Source organism: Trematomus bernacchii, unplaced genomic scaffold (genome assembly GCF_902827165.1).
Source record: "Trematomus bernacchii unplaced genomic scaffold, fTreBer1.1, whole genome shotgun sequence".
Lineage (NCBI taxonomy): Eukaryota > Metazoa > Chordata > Actinopteri > Perciformes > Nototheniidae > Trematomus > Trematomus bernacchii.
In genome coordinates, this window is record NW_022987728.1 from 407,722 (window position 1) to 430,899 (window position 23,178).

At 42.4% G+C, this 23,178-nt stretch overlaps 1 protein-coding gene across 1 annotated transcript; it reads left to right on the forward strand.

Moving 5' to 3' along the window:
• The first annotated feature begins 108 nt into the window (after positions 1–108).
• LOC117494619 (G2/mitotic-specific cyclin-B3-like) lies at positions 109–8,334 on the forward strand. The gene is made up of 10 exons (XM_034145553.1): positions 109–119; positions 174–237; positions 3,152–3,409; positions 3,490–3,588; positions 3,696–3,788; positions 4,581–4,718; positions 5,161–5,316; positions 5,726–5,875; positions 7,502–7,632; positions 7,732–8,334. Exons 1-10 carry the CDS (start codon positions 109–111, stop codon positions 7,799–7,801), a joined length of 1,170 nt encoding a protein of 389 aa, XP_034001444.1. The 3' UTR covers positions 7,802–8,334.
• The last annotated feature ends 14,844 nt before the right edge of the window (positions 8,335–23,178 follow it).

Below are 23,178 nucleotides of genomic sequence, written 5' to 3' on the forward strand. Positions count from 1 at the left end.
GCTGTAAACAAAAGCCAGCATTGCAGCTGATGTTCCTGCATACGCCTGCAGGGCAATGTTTAACATGGCTTGAAATGCTAAACAATATATTTTGTGTGCATGCACGGGATGATCTTCTCGTGTGTTTACAGTCCCCTGTGTTTGTGTTGCAGATGGAGGGCCCCCAGGTGAAGAGGGCCTCATCCCCCTCCCCATGGAGCCCCCAAGAAGAGGACTGCTTTCATCGACATTACAAATGTGAGTCCTGGTTTGAGTTTTTGTGGAAGAGAGAAGCACTAAAATTCAGGGTATAAACTATTTAAACGTAGAAGATTGAGCAAGGATTCCAGGAGGGAGACCATTTGTATTCTCTCACTTAGTACATCACAATACTTAGTGATGATCTGTTTGGTGCATGAGTGAAATGGTCCTGTGGTCAATGTTCAGAGATAATGGCTTCGAGTAATGTGTGATTAAAATCAAAGGGCGCATTGCTATTTCTCCACAACATATGTCATATATCATCAGATCCCACACACACAGGAATACATATATGTGTCTGTCTTGTGTCTCTAAACGGGATGAACCACAAGCAACATGAAATAGATTTTGGCATTTAGTCACTGCTGACCTGGAAAGTACTTCAAATTAAAAGTATCAGATCAGTCAGCGTGGCCGAGCTCTTTACGACACATCCTCTATGTATATTCTGACACATATTTCCTCATAAACCTTCCAGCAGTGATTGTTTTTCTTTAAATATAAGCATGAGAACAACAGGGTCTGTTTCTTTAGCTGCTGTCTGTATGTAGAATGATCCTGGTTCAATTCTGGATGATCTCCCACTGTGCTATCCAAAGAAAGGCTATCAGTCAGTGTCTGGTCTGATTGTTGGCCCTACGTGACCCAATATTTGAAGTCTAGTTTTTTAGTCCTCTAAACTTGTACCCCCTCCAGCAACCTGACTGAAAACCCTTGGGCTAATTGCACATTTAGGGAGAATAATCTCTACTGTTACATTTGGAATTTACACCTAGTATTGTATTTGTACGTTTTCTGAAAGTGTCTCTGCTGGCCACTGTACATGTGTCGGCAAGTTTCAAAATAAGTCACCTATTGCTTCAGTTATCACACCTCAACAGGATGTGTACACTTATAACGTGTGTGTGTGTGTGTGTGTGTGTGTGTGTGTGTGTGTGTGTGTGTGTGTGTGTGTGTGGTTTGTGTGTGTGTGTGTGGTGTGTGTTGTGTGTGTGTGTGTGTGTGTGTGTGTGTGGTGTGTGTTGTGTGTGTGTGGTGTGTGTGTAGTGTGTGTGTGTGTGTGTTGTGTGTGTGTGGTGTGTGTGTGTGTGTGTGTGTGTGTGTTTTGTGTGTGTGTTAACGTGTTCTCTGTGTGTTGTTAGTGTGATGTGTGTGTGTGTGTGTGTGGTGTGTGTGTGTGTGTGTGTGTGTGTGTGTTGGTGTGTGTGTGTGGCTGTGTGATGTGTGTGTGTGTGTGTGTCTGTGTGTGTTGTGTGGTGTGTGTGTATGGTTGTGATGTTACTGTGTGTGTGAGTGTGTAGTGTGTGTGTGTGTCGTGTGTGGCCTGAAGTGTGTTTGGGCCTGTGCTTTGGGGCCATGGAAGTTGTCTCGACGAGTGGCCAGTCACTTGACACACGATCCCTAACATATTTTCAAGATGTTCGGACATCACCATGTCATCCCTTCTTGAGGCAAGTGATGTTAAAAAAGGTCCCCTATTATACTGTGATTTCATCAATATAGTATAGGGCCTCAGAGATATACAGAAAGATGGTCTCTGATTGGCCGCTCAAACACCAAACAGATCATTGCGGAAAGCATCCCATAATCCCCCTCTGTTTCAGCCCTGTTTCCAAAGTGCTGATTCTTCTGTCTGTTACTTTAGATGAAAAATAAGGAGTCCCCTCCCCACGCCCCTCTGAGAAGAAGATTTGGTGTAAACAGAACTCAATGGTGCTGCCTAGGAGGAGATTCAGGGTGAGTAAGGGGGGGGGGGGGTTATCCTTGGTTTGGTGATTGGCTTAATGGTTACCAAGCCACAACATCGTTATGACATCACAAAGTGGCTAAAAATCTGATCAGCTCATTTTCAGACAGGTTTTTTATAGAAATGGATCAGGACAAAAAGAGAGAATCTTTTGTTCCTGAAACTTTCAGAGTCTCTTTCCACAGAGGGGACACATGTTGATGAAGAGGAGACATGAAGAAGAGGGGACACATGTTGATGTAGAAGAGACATGAAGAAGAGGGGACACATGTTGATGTAGAAGAGGGGACACATGTTGATGTAGAAGAGACATGGAGAAGAGGGGACACATGTTGATGTAGAAGAGACATGAAGAAGAGGGGACACATGGTGATGTAGAAGAGACATGAAGAAGAGGGGACACATGGTGATGTAGAAGAGACATGAAGAAGAGGGGACACATGGTGATGTAGAAGAGACATGAAGAAGAGGGGACACATGGTGATGTAGAAGAGACATGAAGAAGAGGGGACACATGTTGATGTAGAAGAGACATGGAGAAGAAAGGGGACACATGGTGAGTTAGAAGAGACATGAAGAAGAGGGGACACATGTTGATGTAGAAGTAGGACATGAAGAAGAGGGGACACATGTTGATGAAGAAGAGACATGAAGAAGAGGGGACACATGTTGAATGTAGAGTGACATGAAGAAGAAGGGGACACATGTTGATGTAGAAGAGACATGAAGAAGAGGGGACACATGGTGATGTAGAAGAGAGCATGAAGAAGAGGGGACACATGTTGATGTAGAAGTGACATGAAGAAGAGGGGACACATGTTGATGAAGAAGAGACATGAAGAAGAGGGGACACATGTTGATGTAGAAGAGACATGAAGAAGAGGGGACACATGTTGATGTAGAAGAGACATGAAGAAGAGGGGACACATGTTGATGTAGAAGAGACATGAAGAAGAGGGGACACATGTTGATGTAGAAGAGACATGAAGAAGAGGGGACACATGTTGATGTAGAAGAGACATGGAGAAGAGGGGACACATGTTGATGTAGAAGAGACATGAAGAAGAGGGGACACATGTTGATGTAGAAGAGACATGAACAAGTGAATTTTGCATAATCGGTGACCTTTTAAATATCTAATGTCTCTTTGACATGTGTTCACAGGCTCATAAGGTTACGATCAGCCTTCCAGGGAGAGAGAAGAAGAAGCAGGCGAAGAAAACAAGCGCTACTTCAGTGTCGACGGAGAACCATGCAAACCTGGAAAAGTCTTCATCTGTGAGCTCAGAGGGGACGCCGACTGTGACGGAAGAACAGACTTATAAGGACGAGGAGCAGGAGGCAGCAGCTCCAGTAGAAGAGCTGGAGGCTGCTGCGCCCCCTGCTGCCCCGGAGGTGCCGGCACACCTCCTGAAACAACAGGTGAGGGAACCCGGAGAAGCTTTGGACTTGTACTAATGTCTGTCATAGGTCAACTAACTCAAATGTTCTCTGATCTCTAGATCCCAGCGGAGTTTGACATCGACTCTGAGAACTCTGAAGACTGTTACATGTGTCCCGAGTACGCGAAGGACATCTTTGACTACCTCAAACAGAGAGAGGTGAGACAAAGTATTAGTATTTGAAGTAGCTTTTACACCAGTGTGGGTTCTGGAAAGCCTGAATGCAGAAGGTCATCTTCCCCCTCTTGTGTTTTTATGGTCTGCAGGAGAAGTTTGTCCTCACTAACTACATGCCCAGTCAGCCCAGCCTCAACCCAGAGATGAGAGCCATCCTGATCGACTGGCTGGTGGAAGTACAGGTGAGTTTTCCTGCTAGAGTCCATTGGCAGGAATAAGTGATTATATTTTAAAGGGGACCTATCATGCAAAATGCACTTTTGTACGTCTTTTCTACATGAATCTGTGTCCCCGGTGTTCCAGGGAAACTCGCCAAGTGTCAGAAAACACAACCCTCTCTATTTTCCTCCATACCCAAATCTCTAAAAAAAGGGGGCTGCAACGGATCTGATAAAAACTGATCCAGATTTGAACACTGTCCTGACGTCAGGACGGTGGCGCTACGGCTATTGGGCCAACTCCACCAATCAGGAGGAGACAGCCACGGCCATTGCCGTTCGAAAGCGCTGGAGACGCTGTAGTACATATGCCAGGCCTGTAGGTGGTGCTGTTCTCACTGAATCAGCCCTTGCTAAAACAGCTAAAAATGTCAAATTGAGCGAAATGAGGCATGGCTAAAATGCATGATCTGTTTGGTATTTTGAAAAAAAAAAGTATAAATATGCCTTATATAGGTATGGTCCTACACTATATTATTCAAATATAGCATGATAGGTCCACTTTAAATGGTAAGTGAGTCAGAGAATCCATTTGAAAAATCGAAGTAAAACCAATCTCGAGGGTTCAAATAAACAGCAATTGTAAGCGTGTAATTATAAAAATCATTCCCTGCTCCGCTGGATGACAGAAACTAAATGACATCAAAACAAAGTGTGTGTGTGTGTAGCTTTATCTCACGCATGCTGCTTCTCCAGTTTCATTTCGTGTGGTGTGTGCATTAGTTAACCTGACTGTGTGTGTGTGTGTGTGTGCAGGAGAACTTTGAGCTGTACCATGAGACTCTGTACCTGGCTGTGAAGATGGCGGACCACTACCTCTCAAATACCCCCGTCCACAGGGAGCTGCTGCAGCTGGTCGGCTCCACCACCATGCTCATCGCCTCCAAGTTTGAGGTAAGAATACAATACAGATACAAATAATACTTTAAGCACACGGGTCCAGGTCAGTTCACCGAATAACAACCAACAGGTGTTTGTATAAAAGGTGTCTTCACTATAAAATATGCATTCAATTCGAAATATAGGACTTTCCTAAGTTTCCTTTTTTTGTGTGTAACCTTTTAAATATATGTTCTACTATCATTTATCACAGTGGATATCAAGTATTTACAACAAACGTAAGTAATAGACACATAAATATATAAAAAACACTTTATGAAGCATGGCCAGTGGGTTTTATTTGATGCTCACGGGTAAAGTAAAAGTGGAATCAAAGAAGTCGAGAAAGTCGAACAGACCATGCTTGCAGACTTTACCACAGGACTTTAAATATCCCAAAGACAAAGAAGGAGGGAGTTTGCACGTGTTAAATGTTTTTATTTTGACCGTCCTGCAGGAGCGCAGTCCGCCGTGTGTCGACGACTTCCTCTACATTTGCGATGACGCGTACAAGAGGGAGGAGCTTATCGCCACGGAGGCCAAGATCCTGCAGGCGCTCTCCTTCGACATCAACATCCCCATCCCATACCGCTTCCTCAGACGCTATGCCAAGGTGTGTGTGTGTGTGTGAGGTTTCTGTCTCTTCCATCACCTTGCAGACACCTGACTGCACTTCCTCAAAAGCCATAGATGCATTACATTGATGCACACACACTGTTACAATATCTATTATTCAATTCTATCTAACTGAGTGTGTGTGGAGGTCTCCCTTCACTAACCTGAGTGTGTGTGTGTGTTCTCTGCAGTGTGTTGAGGTCTCCCTTCACTAACTGAGTGTGTGTGTTCTCTCTCTGCAGTGTGTTGAGGTCTCCCTTCACTAACCTGAGTGTGTGTGTTCTCTCTCTGCAGTGTGTGTGAGGTCTCCCTTCACTAACTGAGTGTATGTCTGTGTGTGTTCTCTCTCTGCAGTGTGTTGAGGTCTCCCTTCACTAACTGGGTGTGTGTGTGTTCTCTCTCTGCAGTGTGTGAGCGCGGAGATGGACACGCTGACCCTGGCGCGGTTCTTCTGTGAGATGAGTCTGATGGAGATGGATCTGGTGGAGGAGCGCGGCTCGCTGCTCGCCTCCGCCTGCCTGCTGCTGGCGCTCATCTCCAAGGACCTGGGAGGATGGGTAGGTTTCATTCAAACACTTTCAATGACATATTTCTTCTAATCTTTTCACTTCATCTGTTTGCCCCTCTTCAAACACGTGTTTATATCAGAATCAGAAACACTTTTTTATTCGTCCCACAGAGAGGAAAGGTCAAAGACAGATTCATGTGAACTAAGAAGCATGCATAACAAATATTAAAGATACAACAAGTGTTATTTCAAAATACACATACTGCAGCTCTGTTCTGTTCATGGACTTTTAACTCTCTGCTGGATTGTTTATTGATTTAGGGTCAACTTGGTTACAGATTTATAATTGGGAATTTTTAGTTTTTCATGTCAAAATAAGCATTACGGAAAAATCTGAAAATTAAAATGGCTTCGTAAATTAGTTACGTAGTTACGTCGGTATGGTAAGGGCACAAAAGGATCTTTTACTTAATGATTTAGTTCCTGTTCATTTATTATCTAAGGCATTTTATTTGCTCAAACTGAATACTTCCTGATGCCGTTAAAAAGTTAACGTGCAACTTTTTCACTGCCTATTTTTCCCGCTCTGCAGAGAACAACCCTCTGTTCAATTTAAATGCAAATAGTTGTCCATGTAAATGTGAGTTAACCAGGGTTCTTCTTACGGTCATTAAAAACCTGGAAAAGTCATGGAAATTCAAAATGCTAATTCCAGGCCCTGGAAAAGTCATGGAAATGTAACCAAAGTTGCATCAAATATAATTTATATTTTATCTAATCGCAGAAATAGTGATACTATAACGATAATAAATACTGTATGGTATAGTAATGAAACGTAAAATGGCATTTAACTGTCGAGGTGTTTTGCTGGTGAGAGATTTGAGTTGCTTTAGCGTGTAGGAGCTAGTAAGCCTATTTGATTTGTTTTAGATAGGCACAACATGTTTCATATGCAGACCTTATTTTCCTGTTCCATGTTAAAATAAACCATTTTCAGTGGTACCGCTGAGAAGAGTAATTTTTTTGGTCATGAAAATTAGGTAAGTCATTGAAAATCATTGGTGAAAAAGTGTATGAACCCTGGTTATCGTTGCAGCGGGGGACCAGATCATTTCATTTCGTTCCCGCGCCGCCTCCAGATTTAGAATCGGCTCTAATGAAGGAAACATGTTGAAGAACTGCAGATATGTTTGTAGTAGGGCTGTGCGATTATGGCAAAAATCATAATCACGATTATTTTTGGTCAATAATTGATATCACGATTATTAAATATGATTATTCATTGACTTCCATTTATTGAACTTTAAAACAAATAAAAAATAATTTGAACAGTATCTTTTTAACTGTTGATTACCCTGAACGTATAATTCAACTGAAAAACCAATACAAAAATAAATGAAATATTTACATTTAAATAAATAATGTAAAAATAATAAATACCAATAAACAAGATCAACAAATATTTTGGAGCGCACTTCAACAAGCTAATAAACATATATAAATGTGATAAATAAAAAATAAATTAGAAATTAATAATTTTCGATTATGTTGTTTCCGTAATTGTGGCAGGCCAAAATCGTAATTGCGATTAAAATACGATTAATTGCACAGCCCTAGTTTGTAGCTTTTAATAATCCAAAATGGCTACCTACTGACGTGTCTGTCGTCTCTGCAGTGTCCCATCCTGCAGTTCCACTCCGGGTATCAGACGTCAGATTTGGCGCCCGTCGTCAGGAAACTTTACGAGATGCTCTTAGCTCCAGCGGACGACAAACTGAGAGCCATCAGGAACAAATACTCACACAAGTACGTTCAAAGAAAGCAGCACATGAAGTGTACTAAAGTGATGGTGTGCTTTAAATCTGAAATTACTCCGATCATTAATCCATTCGTTCTTTTTCTCAGGGTGTTTTTCGAAGTTGCATCCTTACCTTTGGTCAACGCCGACATCCTGGAGAAAGCTTTATCTCAGTGAGACGTCGCCTACTACCAAAAATAAAATCTTGCCACTGAGTGAAAGTATTTTAACAAAAAAGTTCCCTCCAACCCTGTACATATTTGTTAATATGTTGAATATTTATACGTGTCGTCTAGCCTGTCTTTTATATTCTATTTTAAATAAATTCCAGTTGACATTTAGTCCTCCTGTGGGCATTTGTTAAGAAGTGTTGCCAGATGTTAAGGTTGTTAATAATGGCATTTTAAGCGCTGCATTCCAGTCGTTTTAGCATTCATTTTATAAGAAGTTTTAAGATAATGGTAGGTTTGAGAGAATTCGAAACCTGCCTGCGTGTTTTCACAAGTGTTCCTACGTTGTTATAGTTGACAGGTATGTGTATTTCCATCTGTTTGTACAGTGTTTATCATGTTTATATCACTATGCTAATTATTATTTGTATAAAAGATGACCGGATGATGCTGTGCTATTTTTAAATGGCTGTCAATTCGCACTCTTAAAATAAAGACATTGCTTTTTTATCTGTTTGATAAAACGGCTGGATTTTCTTATTCAATTAAATCATTTCTTGTCTTGATGTTAGAGTGTCTTGGCTGTGATACTGGTCTGTGGCCACCAGAGGTCAATAATGCACCGTGTTTCCTCACTGTGATTCATCTCCAAATTCACACTTGAAATATTTATACCATCGGATCAGTATCTCTCTTGTTATTCTACTGAAGCCGTGTTGGACTTTTGTTCATACTGTTACCTGATCCCCCTGCTGTCCTGAAGCTTCATTCTTGACCTTTTAAAAACATAGAATAGTCTTAAAGCTCCCATGTCATGCTTTTCCGGTTATTACCCGTCCCCTTGTGTGTTATGAAGGTTTTTCTGCATGTAAACGGTCTGCAGAGTCAGAAACCCTCAAAGTACACCCTGTAGCGAGTAAAACTCTAACACAGAAAAGACCTGTCTGTGCTGCCCCAGAACGCCTCGTTGGACATTTCTCATTTTCCATTGTTTGCTTCCTGGGTTCTGTGACGTGTGAACACCCAAATCAACAACAAATCACCGGATTGGCCCAAATGGACCAATCCGCGGAGCACCTCACACACCAGGATCCCTTGGCTAACTAACAGGGAGTCCCATTGACTTGCATAGAGCTCCCTGGTTGGTAATGGACGAGTTGGGATCGTGGAGAAATGCTCTCTGCAGACCCATTCTCACAGCGTTATAAACCTTTTTCTTACTCAATATCAAGCCACACTTATTGTTTTCACTTCGGCTGTGAGTGTGTGTGTGTGCTCAGGATGAGTTTAGTTTGTTCTCGCTGCATCGCCGACCCGGAAACCTGTCCGCTCCTCGCAGCAGCAACGAGCCTCGCAACGTCCCGACCAATCAGAGCACACTGGGCTCACAGGGAGGGGGGGGGGGCAGGAGCTCCAACAAGCCGTTTAGGACAGAGAGTGAATACACATACTATACAGAGATGCTGTGTGAGAAACCAATGTGAGTTTGGAACATTGAACAATGTAAATCTATTCTAGTAGACCTCAACAATGGAAATATGATCAGCAGAAATGGCCATGACATGGGACCTTTAACTCAAACACCACCATAATCTAAGTTGACCTTGAGTTAAGGACTGTAGGTTAAGATTAAATGTAGAATGAATAAGAACTTGATCAGAAACGACATGCTTAATCCTTGTTGTGGATCTCAAATAGTTTGTTGACTATCGACTTATTGATGTCACTTTTTATGTCTTATCAGGGGTTTCCAACGTTTTAAAAGTGCCTTCTCACAGGAGGCTCAACAAATGGAATTGAAATATTACTATTTTTATTACATATTAAATATTCTAATCACATAAAAATTGCCTAAATGTGTTTAATTGGTTAAGGTGAAACTCCAGAGATACAAAGGTTTAGGATAATTTTACTTTTTTGCCACTTAGTGCAAGTTAGAAACAAATACATGCCTTAGGTCAGACTCTTATTAAATGTATTTTGTGCAATCTGAGCTAAGGTTGAATGGCAATATTGACTAGGCATCCATGACTTGTTAAAAATTAGCAGGTAAACTAAGGTCTGTGTTAAATATGTGCCTGAGGTACTTTCACAGAATTAAAAGGGACATTTGTTTTGAGGCAAGACAGACCAAACAAGAGTGAGAAGACATGCGTTTATATTGCTATTATTTGCTGCTACTCAGTTTATTTAGCTTAAAGCCAAACTTTGATCTACTCCTACTGGAAGTCAAACTTTCTCTCGAGGCTTTCCCTCTAAAATCCTCAGACGTGGCTAACTCCTCTTCACAGATTTTTTCAGATCAATAAGTTGACCAGATGACAGCTCTGATTCCTGAATCCTCCTGCTGCCTGTCCACAGAAACCGTCTGAGAGTCAGGGAGAGATGGGGACATTGATTTTGTGTCATCAGATTAAACTGCGACACATTGCTTAAAGTTTCACTTTTACCAGCACAAAGTATACCTCGGAGAGCAGACATTCCCTTACATTTACTGACATCCACTTGTTTTCTCCGAGGTGGTGTCGACTCAAATTTCCCCCCAACCTGCCACCTCCTATATTTCCCAGAACAACTTTCAACAGTGAATTCGACACTTAAATGGTTTTGCATTCAGCTAAGAATTGTACGTCTATGTGGCCACGATGGAGAAACTTTACCTGATGAAAAACATCCTGACATTGCATTGCATTACACTTCTCTGCACACCGCTCTGAATCTGCATCAGGGCTTTTTCTTACTTTCTAACTGTTAAAGTAGCAAGACTTGCTTTTAAATTAATAACTGTTTCCAACTGTTTTTCTTCGGGAAGTGCTTGTTAATTAAGCTAAGAATTTAAATACAATAACATTTGGGCCCATCTGGTTTTTTTCCTAGCCATTTTGAAGGGTTTTAGGTCATTTTTACTTTCACGAAATGTCTCCTTTAACACTGAAGAAATTCAGGTTTACTTATTTACCTGCACAGATGTTCAGCAAACTAGCGAACATCTGGACCATGTCTAAAAAAATGTGCGTATTATTATAGCGTGAATCCCCAGAAACATGGATGAGATGTATATAAAAAACTATGAATAGGTGGAAGGAGAAAATATATAGTGACCCTGACTCTTAGAATATGAGCTGCCCACGACAAAGACTCACTGTTGTTAGTATGCACACACACACACACACACACACACACACACACACACACACACACACACACACACACACACACACACACACAGACACACAGATGGATCCATGCCAAATCAATTCACTGGCCATCATCTCGCACAAACACCCCTCTACTGCATCTGCGCCTGGAGACTTCTGAGCCCATTCTTGCTCTGTTATTCACTCGGTCAATTAAAGTGATTGATTGGCTGCAGTGTGTGTGTGTGTGTGTGTGTGTGTGAGTTCCTCAGTTCATTCAGAACTACAGATCCTAATAACTCAGTCTGATTAAAGTGTGCTGGTGGAGATAGTGCCCATTCAGTCCAGGCAGATACGCATCAGAACTGCAGTTGCAATGCTACGTATGAACTATTGATCAGCGGCATGCTGGGAAACAGCTTTTCACTTCACTCTGTGAGCTTCAGTTCTCACTTCTGAGGTGCAGCTGCTGCCCAAGATGTCTGAACTCAGAATAAAGAGTTTGTTTGGGGGATTTTCCATTTTTTCTAATTAAGTCACAGTCACATGAAGGCTTGAAAGTCTTTCCAAGTCCCTGCAATGCACTTTTGAAGCACTTACTTGTGCCTGTTTAGTTCAAATGAGCTCAGATGCTACTATTATGGTTCAGACTTCATGCAGAGTCACGAGTGTGTGGCTGGCTCCACAATAACATGAAACGTGTCCAATTTGTTCTGAGATTCACATTATGTTTTGCCCACTTATGAGTCTTTCTGTTGAAGTAAGCAATCAGAAAAGTGGATTTACACATCAGCAGTCATACTGAAGTTGGCTCACTCATTTAGAGTGAGAAATATTTCTTAGTTACTTGCAGCAATGGAGATCAAGGGTGGAAGTAAGGACTGTAACTCAAATTAAATAATTGTACTTGAACTTAAGTTTACTTTCTAATAGGCTGTTGTTCTTCAATACCTTTGAGGTTGTGAAGTAAATGTATTTGTCATATTATAACACGGCTGTGGCCCCTTCCTGTTACACAAACATAACATACTCTTTATAGAAGATACAAACAATACAAAAATTGAATAAAAATAAAAACAGAATAAAATAATATTTAAAATAGTTGTAATATTAAAATGAGAATTAACTAGCATAAAATGAGAGGATGCATCCATACGAATACAAATAAAAGCCATGATTAAATGTGAGAAAGGAGATAATTAGCAGCTGCGTCAGAGCAGAAGCTGCAGGTGTGTCCTGCTGCTGCAGTCTCTATGCCAGGGGTGGGGAACCTTTTTCCTCTCAAGGGCCATTTCATTTTTTTCAACATCCTCCGAGGGCCGTACGGTACAAATGATTGACCTCTGCTTAAAAATACTAAAATCACAGCCCATTCATTTCGCCTTTCTTTCATGCTGTGCAAAGAAAAAGCAACCTCTTAATCCAGATATCTTACCATGACTCGCGCATGCATGCACGTGCACGGTTGTGGCATGACCACCAAAACAGAAAGATATGGACACAAGATGTGTGCAAATGTATTTAGTTTCCTATCCATGTGGACATTATTTAAGTGGGGGGGGGACCTAACCTCCTCTAGGGGGGAAGATTTTTTTTTAAATGTTGAAGTTAAAAGCATCAATCTGGTGCACTTTGAGAGCAACATGAAGAGATCTATGGATACATCTCTCAACATCCATATGAAACAGAACTGTAAGCAGATTTCTTTTTCTTTACGGATATCGTACAAATCACTCCCCTTTCAAACTGTATTCTAACAACTTTTGTTTACTGTCATATAGTATTTTATACCTGTTTACTTTATTCTCTTATTTTTTTATAACTATAATGATCATATAAAGATGTGCCTTTGCCTCACTGGTTGTAGAAAAAGCTTCTTATATTCGTTAGCATAGCTAGCTAACCAGATGCTAATAACAACAAAGTTATTGACTGTATGATCAGTATGTCAGATGAACAGATCGCCACTGGGCTTTCAACTAAAGACAGAGCCACGCAAAAACTGCGGCATGTGTACGGCTCCTTATGGGTACTGCCATTTCTGAAGTGCCGGAGCGACGTTCTGGTGCTCTCCGTCAGAACTGCACCCCTGTCAGACCAGACATATACCACGTGATGACACGTTAGGCTCGTGTTGTGTTCAAGGACCCTGACTTGGCCAGGAAAAACAGGCACTCGCTTGTTTTTTTTTTTGCGGTCTAGATTTCTTAATTTTTTTTCTTTTTTGCGTGTGTTTATAAATATTCGAGGGCCGTACCAAATGGTCTCGCGGGCCGTATACGGCGAGACCACCCCTGCTCTATGCTAATGGATAATGGCTACTTATGGTCATGGATAGCAATATCATACCCAGTCTTAGTAAAAAAATCATAAAAAGTTAGCATTAAGCATATTTAAGCAGCACCACCTGTCGAAGTCACAAATCAAATGCTCCCACGTGGATGCTATCAACAGATGCGGCTAGGTAGCATGCTAACGTGCTAACATGCTAAAAACATGGCCATGGTGGAACCTCCTGAGGAACTTTAACCTTCAGAAGGAGATATGAGGACTTTTGAAACTCTTTAGGGGACACATTAGACTGGATACATGTTTCTCTGAGGATGAAGGAGCAGAAGTCTAACTGGAGCAGAGAAGGAGAACTTCAGCTGCTCTACATCCCAGAATGGCCTTCAGATAGGTGAGTAAAACACAGATGGATGCACCTCTGTGTGCTGTTATAATTGTTTATGTGTGTATTTAATAAGCCTACATATCTGTTGAAATGCTTTGTTCTGCTGTTGGTAATATAAGCTGTGTCGGGCTGTTTATTTATGTGGTAGTGGCGGTGTGTTCAGTATGGAACTCCACACTTTATTTTCCATTTGTAAAAAGACAAGGTAAGTACATCTGCATGTTGCTACTGTCAAGCTAGCATGAATGACACCACCCGGTACCCTCACTAACGGGTCCGTGTTGCAACACACAATATTCCCAACGGTGAATTATGTCCCATAACGTGTCACCACACAAGCCCCCCCAGAATTCACCCATAAACGAAGTCTGCGTGGCGAGGAGGAACGACAAGCCGACCCCCACGACTCCTGAGCACGGAAGCCGGGAAAGCGACCTCTGCATGGGCGGCCGCCGGAAGAGGCGGGACCGGAACAATGGGTCTCAATTCGGTGACAGAGATCAGGCCGGGGGGCGACCCCGTCGCGGAGGCCGTGCCAGCACTACCGGCTGGTCCAAATCCAAGTGGGCCGCCTTCACCCGGTCCACCGAGACGTGCTCGGCCTTACCACCCAGGTCGACCACCAAGTGCTTGACCCTGTGTTCCAAGACCCGGAAAGGTCCATCGTAAGGGGGCCGCAGGGGGCCTCTGTGCGCGTCTTGCCGGATGAAAACGTGCTCTGCCGAGCTGAGCTCTACAGGAACCCGGGACACCTGAGTACCGTGCTGAGCAGTGGGGATCGGAGCAAAAACCTCAGCGGCGTCCTGCAGGAAAGCTTGCTGGGCCGTCGCCGACCAGGGAGCCGATGCGTTGGGGAGGAGCACCTTAGCGCGCTGACAAGCCACGCACTCACCAGCCCAAGTCCTCACGTCCTTTTTCAGCCCCCGCCAGACGAACTTCGCGGCCACCATGCGCACCGAAGGTTTCCCGCCGGGGTGTGAAAACGGAACGCCTCCAACTGGCGGGAACGACCGGACGCGGCAGGCCCGTGGAGACATTGCACAGGAGAGTAACGCCCGCGTCACCGAAAACCACGTCTGTCCGCCGTCACAAAATCCCAGTTGAAACGCTGTCCTCCAATACATAAACACATAGGCCTCACGCCGTAAGTGCGGATGGGGCCGCCATTAGCTGTCGTCAACTGCGGTCCGTGTCCCCCTCGAGCCACGTCCTCCCTCGACGCAGGAACCACGCTCCTTTGGGCGCCCGTGTCACAAAGAAACCAGCTTCCCGAGACACTGTCGCTAACGAAGAGAAGCCTGCTCGTGCCGCCAACGCTCAGGGCCACTACCGAGCGCCGGCTCTCTCGTTTCCCGGAGGTTTTTAACTGCAGGGAGCGATGCACTTCTTCGCCTTAGCCCCGAACCGCGCGTGGTAAAAACACTCTCCTGTGTCCCCACGCCGGCTTGGCACCGTCACGGCCCGCCCCCCCCCAAGCCTTCCCAACTGGCGAGGGGGCACCGAGCGTCGCAGCTAGCACCTCTGCACCGGGCTGTTTGGTAAAAAGAAAAAACGGTCTGCCTCTACAGCCAAGGCACGGGTTCAGTAATGGACGTGTTGGCTAGCGCCGTCTGAACCCGGGGCGGCAAGTGGCACAGGAACGTCTCCACAAACAAAATTCGGGGATCTTCCCCCCCCCCAGCAGATTCAGCATTTTCTCCATGAGCTGGGATGGCTTGCTGTCTCCTAGGCCTTGGATCTAAAAAATCTGGCGAGCCCTCTCCTTAGCAGATAAGCTAAATGTCTTAAGGAGAAGGGCCTTAATCGCCTCATATTTGTCATGGCGTGGGGGATCTGCGATAAATCCAACCAACCTGGACAACGTGGAGCTCCCCAGCGCCGCCACTACATTAAAATATTTCAGGTCCCCGTCACGGACATGGCGGCAGGCAAAATGTGCCTCCACGTGTGCGAACCACGCCGCAGCAGCATGCTCCCAAAACTCTGGCAGTTTAACAAAAACATAGCGATCAGCCATGTTCATTAAGTCTTCGGAAACTTTCACGAAAACGTCAGGGTCACCAGTGTAGAGCCGATGAAAGGGAGTCAGAGGCGGTGTGTTCAGTATGGAACTCCACACTTTATTTTCCATTTGTAAGAAGACAAGGTAAGTACATCTGCATTTTGCTACTGTCAAGCTAGCATGAATAATACCACCCGGTACCCTCACTAACGGGTCCGTGTTGCAACACACAATATTCCCAACGGTGAATTATGTCCCATAACGTGTCACCACAGTAATTTGTTTTTGCACGTGCCATGGTGTCCCCTTTCTGTATTGTCTTAAAACATGTGATTGCTTAATTATGAGTTGTTGCATATTTTCTACTATTTTTAGAGGCAACCGGTCATAAAATGGATAATGATTTGTGCCTGTATGTGCATGTATCTAAGGACATATATTAGTAGTTATTTTAGGCTATTGTTGATAAGTATTGAGTAGTTTTTGTCCCCTTTTTCTTATCTGTGTTTGTTTTGCTGGAGTTGTCAACTTAGTTTTGACATATGGCTCTGTGGTGTGATGTGAAGGCTCTTATGTTGACATTCCTTTTTATTTTGTAGCCTAAGGCTGGAGCCACACGAGGACGATAACGCAAACCGTTATCGTCCTCGTGTGGCCGGGGCCTAAATGTATTTTTTTACATGAATAGGTCTATTATACAACATATTAGTATACATTTATATATCTTTATTTGAAATTAACTTTATAAGTACATTTTTACTAATTTTACTTGGGCATGAGTGAAACTTATCCTAGATAACAATTGTTTTTTCCTCTCTAAAGTTGCTTTGGGATTAATCAATGTGGTTCGACAAGGACTCTATGGTGTGATTTAGGCTTATATGTTGACATTTGTAGCATAAATGTCTATTTTACATCATTATTGTATACATGTTTACACTTTTGTTTAAACTGACCTTTTATATAAGTACATTTTTTACCAATTTTACTTAGGCTTGAGTAAACTTATTTGAGGTATCAGTTCTTCTCCCTCTTGAAAGTATTCTACTCTCTCCAACCTTGATGAACATTTGAAGTGAAGCTCATACTGTGCTCAGGGATGTTTTTTGGCCTATAAAGGAAGTCAGGAGCTTCATCTGTCTTTGACTTCCTGTTGCTGGAAAACCATTTACGAATACAGCTCTTTCATACCTTTCAACTTGTTCTGAACCCAGCGGCTCAAACTGTGATAATTGTTGAGTTTTATCTTCATTTCCCTCTCTCCTCTCTGTGTGGAGTCCTCTTTCTCTCTGTAACCAACAAAGACCTCGACTGATTAGTGAGATCTGAGCGTCCTCTTTATCTGTACAGACCTCCGGGACACGTTTGTTATTTAATGGGCTGAGCTCGGCCAGTTAAAAAGAAACCTGCATACGCTTTTGTTTCCAGAGGGAGACCTGTGAAGTCTGATAAATGACCTTTAGTGATGTCATTTTATTGGTGATGAAAACCAGAAGTTAGAAAATGAAATCCAGGGGTGTGGAGTTTGAAAGAATTGAGCAGGTGGCTCCTCATTTCTGCTTGAAGCTAGCAACCAGAGGAGACACTAGTAAAACAACACACCGGAATTTTACTGAGTTGCATTATGGGTAATGTAGGCCCCACGTTTTGACAAGGAACAAGTAAACTTGGAATGAAAAAGCTGATATCTTAGTTTTTCAGTATTGATTTAGTTTGAACTGTCCATGAGACCACAAATATTTATATTGATAATAATAAATCATAATACATTTTATTTTTGAAGCGGGAACCAAGGTCGCCTTACAATAAATACAATAAATACAATAAATACTCTAACAGTAAAAAACAGCAAAACCTAAAATAAAAACAGGGCAGACAGAAAAATTGACAATAGATTTTCGATCACGTGATCCACGATGCACATCTCTGGGTCGATTTTTATTCATTTTTACACCGTTTTTTGCCTCTTTTAAGGTGGGGATTTTGGGGTTTATATGCATTACATGGTGTTACATGATATTTGTTCCTTCCTGAGTATGAATCAGGAATTCTTAAATCAATATTTACATTCAATACTCCGACTTAAAATACTTGAAGTCTGCAATCTGTCGGTAGAGAAGTGCCTCGCTTCCTCGGTCTCTTGCACCTATTTTTCACCATTTCTCGGACTGAAGAGTTGCAAAACAAAAGCTAGACCCTAGCAATTGTCTCTCATTGTGCGTTTCAATGCATTTGTATCCATGTGTCACGGTGTGCTCCCTGTTGCACACTGATACTCTGTGTTTTGGGTCTTCTTGTGTGTGTCTGGCTCATTGTCTTGGCCTCGCTAGTCTCCATTAGCATTCCCCAGCTGCACGGAGAGGAAAGGGCATCCTCACCCCGTCGGAGGAGAGAGGGATTGAGTGGAGGAAAGACGGTAAATGGATGAGCCAAAAACAATGGAGCTTCTTGGATTTGGCAGTTGTTGTTCCCGGTCGTTGTGATTGTGTGTGTGTTTGTGCGCCAAATGTTTTAGAGTCTAAACAAGCAGCATGAATATGGATGCAGAGGCCGGGGCTGCAGAGCCAATGAATACATCATCAAACACACAGCAGTTTAAAATATAGCAATATCTTAAAAAGGTCACTTTAGTGCTGCTTAGTGGGTCAAACTAAAACGGCAGAAAGCTTCAAAAGAATAACAAAAATGATAGATTTCAAAAATATTTCTGACATTTTTTTAACCTAGATCTGTAATTAAAACACCAAAACAATATTCAGTTTAGATATGGTTTTATAAAGGTTGTAAACAGGTTTTAAAAAAAAATATTTTCTCTGATAAACATGCTTATTGTGAGCATCCTGTTTATCAAAGTTTGGCCAATGTTTACTCTTTACATTGAATGCATCTTGTTTTTTTAGCCTAAAGACCTTATTAAATGTAACTGTAGTATTATGTAGTAAATGTTAGCAGTGTTTTAGTTTAGTGTAGTATTCCACTACTCTTTCCAATTCAACTGTAATATTTTTCGGTGCTTCAATTCAAGCTGAAACTTGGATTTTTTGAAGTGCATTAACTTTTTTCCTTCTGTCGCACATCAAGCAAGTTTTAAAAGTAAATTTGAATATCATACATTGTATCATACACTGTTTTAAAAATGGCTTAAAAGTGGAAAAAATTCAATATACATTTTCAGAACTATTGTGAGCTTGTTAGCTATCACTCTTTCGTTTGATTATTCCCTATTATCATGATTTTTCTGACCATTTAGTTTGTTGCATTCTCACTGCATCTACGAAGGTCTTTCAGCTGAGGTTATTCTGTACTTTTTGCCCATTTTATTTTTCATTTCTGTGAAGTAAATTGGACATTTATCATCTGTTATTGTCGCTCCTCTTTACCAAACCGGGGTACTTCCTCTTCTTCCCCGTCTGTACTGTAACCACCTCTGAAAGGTTATTCCAGCTGCGCAGCCGAACAAATTCCTCCACTGTCATTTTCACTTTTCTTTGTATCTCAAAGAAATATCGCAGCCTCATCTTCACTCTTCAACACGGGACAGTTTCATTGCCTCTGATCACACTCCACACAATTCTCTATAAAGTTTGTTCTCCAAATTCTGGCACCATATTGACCTTTTTAGTTTTTTTAGCTTTTCTTGTCAGTCTGTGCTTTTTGTAGTCTGATCAAAAGCAGCAAAGGATGAGATATAGTTGTTTAAAAGTCATCGCACATTTTCCTGTCTGAATCTCTTCGTTCTTTCATCTCCTCGGAAATTGGCGTGCTCTATTTTCCTCCTCTTGGCAACACATTCGGATCCCACTGAGCGAATTCAAGTTATTCACAATGTTGACCTCCCAGTCAGCATAATCTAAGGCCCCGTCCACACGGAGACGATTTCAGTTGTATCCGCTAAAGTTCTCTATCGTATAGACGGTTCGTCCACACGAAGCCGAAACGGAGCCGCGGCTTCGGAGCCCGAAACCGATAAACGTTGAAACCGGCTCCCAAAGTGGGTCTGAGGACGACACGCTTGCGGCTCCGTGTGTACGCCCTATACGATCTGTTCCTGAATCGATGACGCCATAGCCCCGCCTCTCCCCAACTCTCCTGCTCACCCCCGCGTCATTGCTGATGCGTTTCGCCAACAACAACAACAATGGCAGATCACAGGGTTGCGTTCGTGCTCCAGACGCTACTGACCATGATACAGATTTTAGTTCAAAATCTACAGCTGTTTGTTTATGCCTCATGCCAATGCTCGGAGGGGGTCTTATTCGCTGCTTTTGGTGTATTTTGTGGCGGAAATACAGCACCACTTACAGGCCCGGCATATGTACTACAGCGTTTCCAGCGGTTCCGAGCGGTTTCGTTTGGACGGACACATTTCTTGAGCCGATTCCGTGTGGACGGAAGACTTTTTTGAAATCGACTTCGGTTCGAAATTGGTTTCGTCTAAATGCTTTGTTTTCCTCAAGTAGCTCCTAAAACGCTTCAGGCTGACTTGTTTTCAATACTGACCCACCTGCATTACCCCCTGGTTCTCTTGCTGTATGAGTAAAGCCCATACCTGTTGATAATCTTGTCAAAATCCCCTTTTTTTGTAAATTAAAACAAGTACATTCTTAGATTCAGCTTGGTATATTTCAATTTCTTCAATGTAAAAGTAACAAAATCTGTGGTGCCTGATTCACTACATTTCCCAGGATGCTCCCCATCAACCCACAATGCAATTTAATAAACGTAGACCTATTGTTTTCACTCAGGGCTGTGTTTGGCCTGGTAATAAAGCCCACTGTCTCCGGTTCATGATCATTTTCTCGCCGGTGTGATTGCAGCTGTGTCCCTGTCTCGTGGCTGAATTGAATTCTGGGTTATTTTCTGCCGCTGTGGCTGGATAAATTGGTGTTTTAGCCTCGACTGTGATGGGTTTCAAACCTGGTGTGAGTGTCCCCGAATGAAACTATGATACTGAAGGCATTACCTTTTACGTTTACGTGATAGAAAAATAACCGTTAGACGAACAAATTGGATCTTAAAGACTCTTGTGGTGTTGAAAGTGGGCTGTTATTAATATTAGAAGGTGTTTTGTGTCTAATGAGCTCATGACAATTTGTGTTTCAGGGTGAGTTACAGAAACAGATGTGTTTTTTTTTAAGGGGATGCCCTCAAAAAATGCTGCCGAACAAAACACAATCCTACATTTTGGATTCCCCATCTGAGAGAATGAATTTAGGCTGCCCGCTTTTTGTGCAAATGAGTGGTTTGTGTTGATTTGCAAGAAAGATATGTTTGTAAAAGTCTATCCAAGCATTATTTGGCGGTGGAGCCTTGTGCCAAATAGCTTCCATATCCATGAAATGTCCTTAAAGTGAGAACCGAGCTGAGCGGCAGGACCCTTGATTTAGAGGTCAGCATCATCCTGACTCTCTCTGATGGTCAGCGGCTGAAACAATGAGACCGCAGATTTAAAAATGAGCTGAAATGAGGTTTCTCTGCGCGGCTGACCTCGCATTTCGTGCCGGGGCGAAGAGCTCGCAGATTGAAGAAGACCTCTGCTGGTTCTTCACATCTAGTGGAGCCGCTGGAGGTGCTTCAGGCTGTGGAGAGAGACCGCAGGGGTTGAAATCCTAGAAACTATGGGAAACTAAGAGGGGGAAAATCCATATTGCCACACATGTTGTTTAAATTAGGACATATTGGAGCTCATGCTTTACCATATAGGCTCCGAAACGTTGAAATCTCTGGCTTAAATTGTCTTTCCAAGCAGCTGACATCCATGTTTTTCTCCAGCAATACATTCAGATAAACTATTACCCAATTCCACATTTTAAGTATTGTTTATAATCGGCCGTTTCTTTCTTTATTAACGTCTTATTGTCTTTAAATCTCATTTTTGCGGGCTGCTTGGTTCTTTTATAGTCCCTGTAAATACACAAACCTTCACAATTAACTTCTAGAATGTTTTATGGTCATGTAGCTGGTTAAGTGAGGACCGATGTACACTTCCTGTTAGAGGGTTTAATAACTTCCTGTTGAAGGGTTTGAACGATTCTTATGGGTGGGTCTAATAACTCAAACTCCCCACTAGTTGGTTGGGAACAGCTCTTAATGTGACGGACCCTTAGTTCTTAATTTAGGAAAATCTTGTTGCAACGTTGTGTACAAGGAATTTGAAAGCAATGCAGAATGAGATGTTGGTGTTATAACCCAAAAGTTGACACCGTAGCCCATAGCGTTGGAAAACAACTGGCAATCTAATAGTTTTTATACTGTAAATTGTTATGTAATTCATCCTGTTAGCTGCCATTTCTCTCCCTTTCTCATTCTCTTGCGACTTCCATTTTTCGCTCTGTTTTGGGAATTGTTGCCTTCCTGTCCCTGCTCTTCTTCCTCTCCTTTGTTCCATCCGTCCTCCTCTGTGTTCATCACAGCCAGCTGTCAGATCGGCCTGAATTTGGACATAGAAGCCCCCAAAGCATCAAACAGTGTGATATCTGACATGAGCTTCCTGACTGATGCATGTCCCCGAAGCATCGGAGAGGGAACCGCTCGACTCGTGTCTGACCCACAAACTGTTAGCTTTACATTTTGGGTTCAGACACTGTAGTCTGTGGAGTTCATTTTGAGATAAAGCCAGTTTACACAGCCATAATCTATAAGCTTCTTTTCTCATCTGAAACATTTGACGCTTTCAATACGTAGCCATGTATTGTTAACTTTTCCTGTAACATGAAATGATGCTGAAGAGATTAAATGAGTGTGTTCTGACCTCAATGCAGGTTCACCTCACAGCTTCTTCCCTCCCTTCCTCACCTCACACTTATTTTTGAGTATTTGATTCGCTGCTGTTGTGTTTGTTTTCCTCTGGTCATGTCAGCGTGACTTCTTTCATCCTATTCTGACTTTTACCTCTCGAGCTGCTCTCAAAATATCCAACCCAGTGTCACAAAAAAACGTGTAATAGCTACGTTGGTCCACAGGGCAAAACGTAGTATATTCCCAAATAACCCTCTCAAGACGTGACATGGACACAATATTTTTGTCACGTGATCGCAAACTTTCCCAGCGTGAGAAAAAAAACATGGCGGACACCCGATTTATTTTTAGTGGAAAATCCTAAATTGTAGGATAGTTTGGCCATTATAATGCTTTTTGATTACATTTCTAGCGAGAAGTTTGTATTGTACTTTTAGAATCTACGTCCAGTGGATGTGTAGGATCCATAGTTTGATAGATATTACGAAGATTATTTGAGCTCCATGTTTTTTTTTACAAAATATTGTATCGATGTCACGTCTTGAGAGGGTTATTTGTGAATATACTACGTTTTGCCCTGTGGACCAACGTAGCTATTACATGTTTTTTTGTGAGACTGTGTAGAAATATCAACACAAACACTTATAAATAAGTCATATTCCCAAACCGCAGGATCACCATCCATTGTTTTACTTTTAATATGCTTCAGAAATAGAAAGTGTAGTCCTACCATGGACACATTAACACCAACATGCTGCTATCAGTACGGACTGCTGCAGGAGTTGTTGCCTCAAAGTGTGATTGTGTTCATCCATGTGGCAGAAAGAGCCACA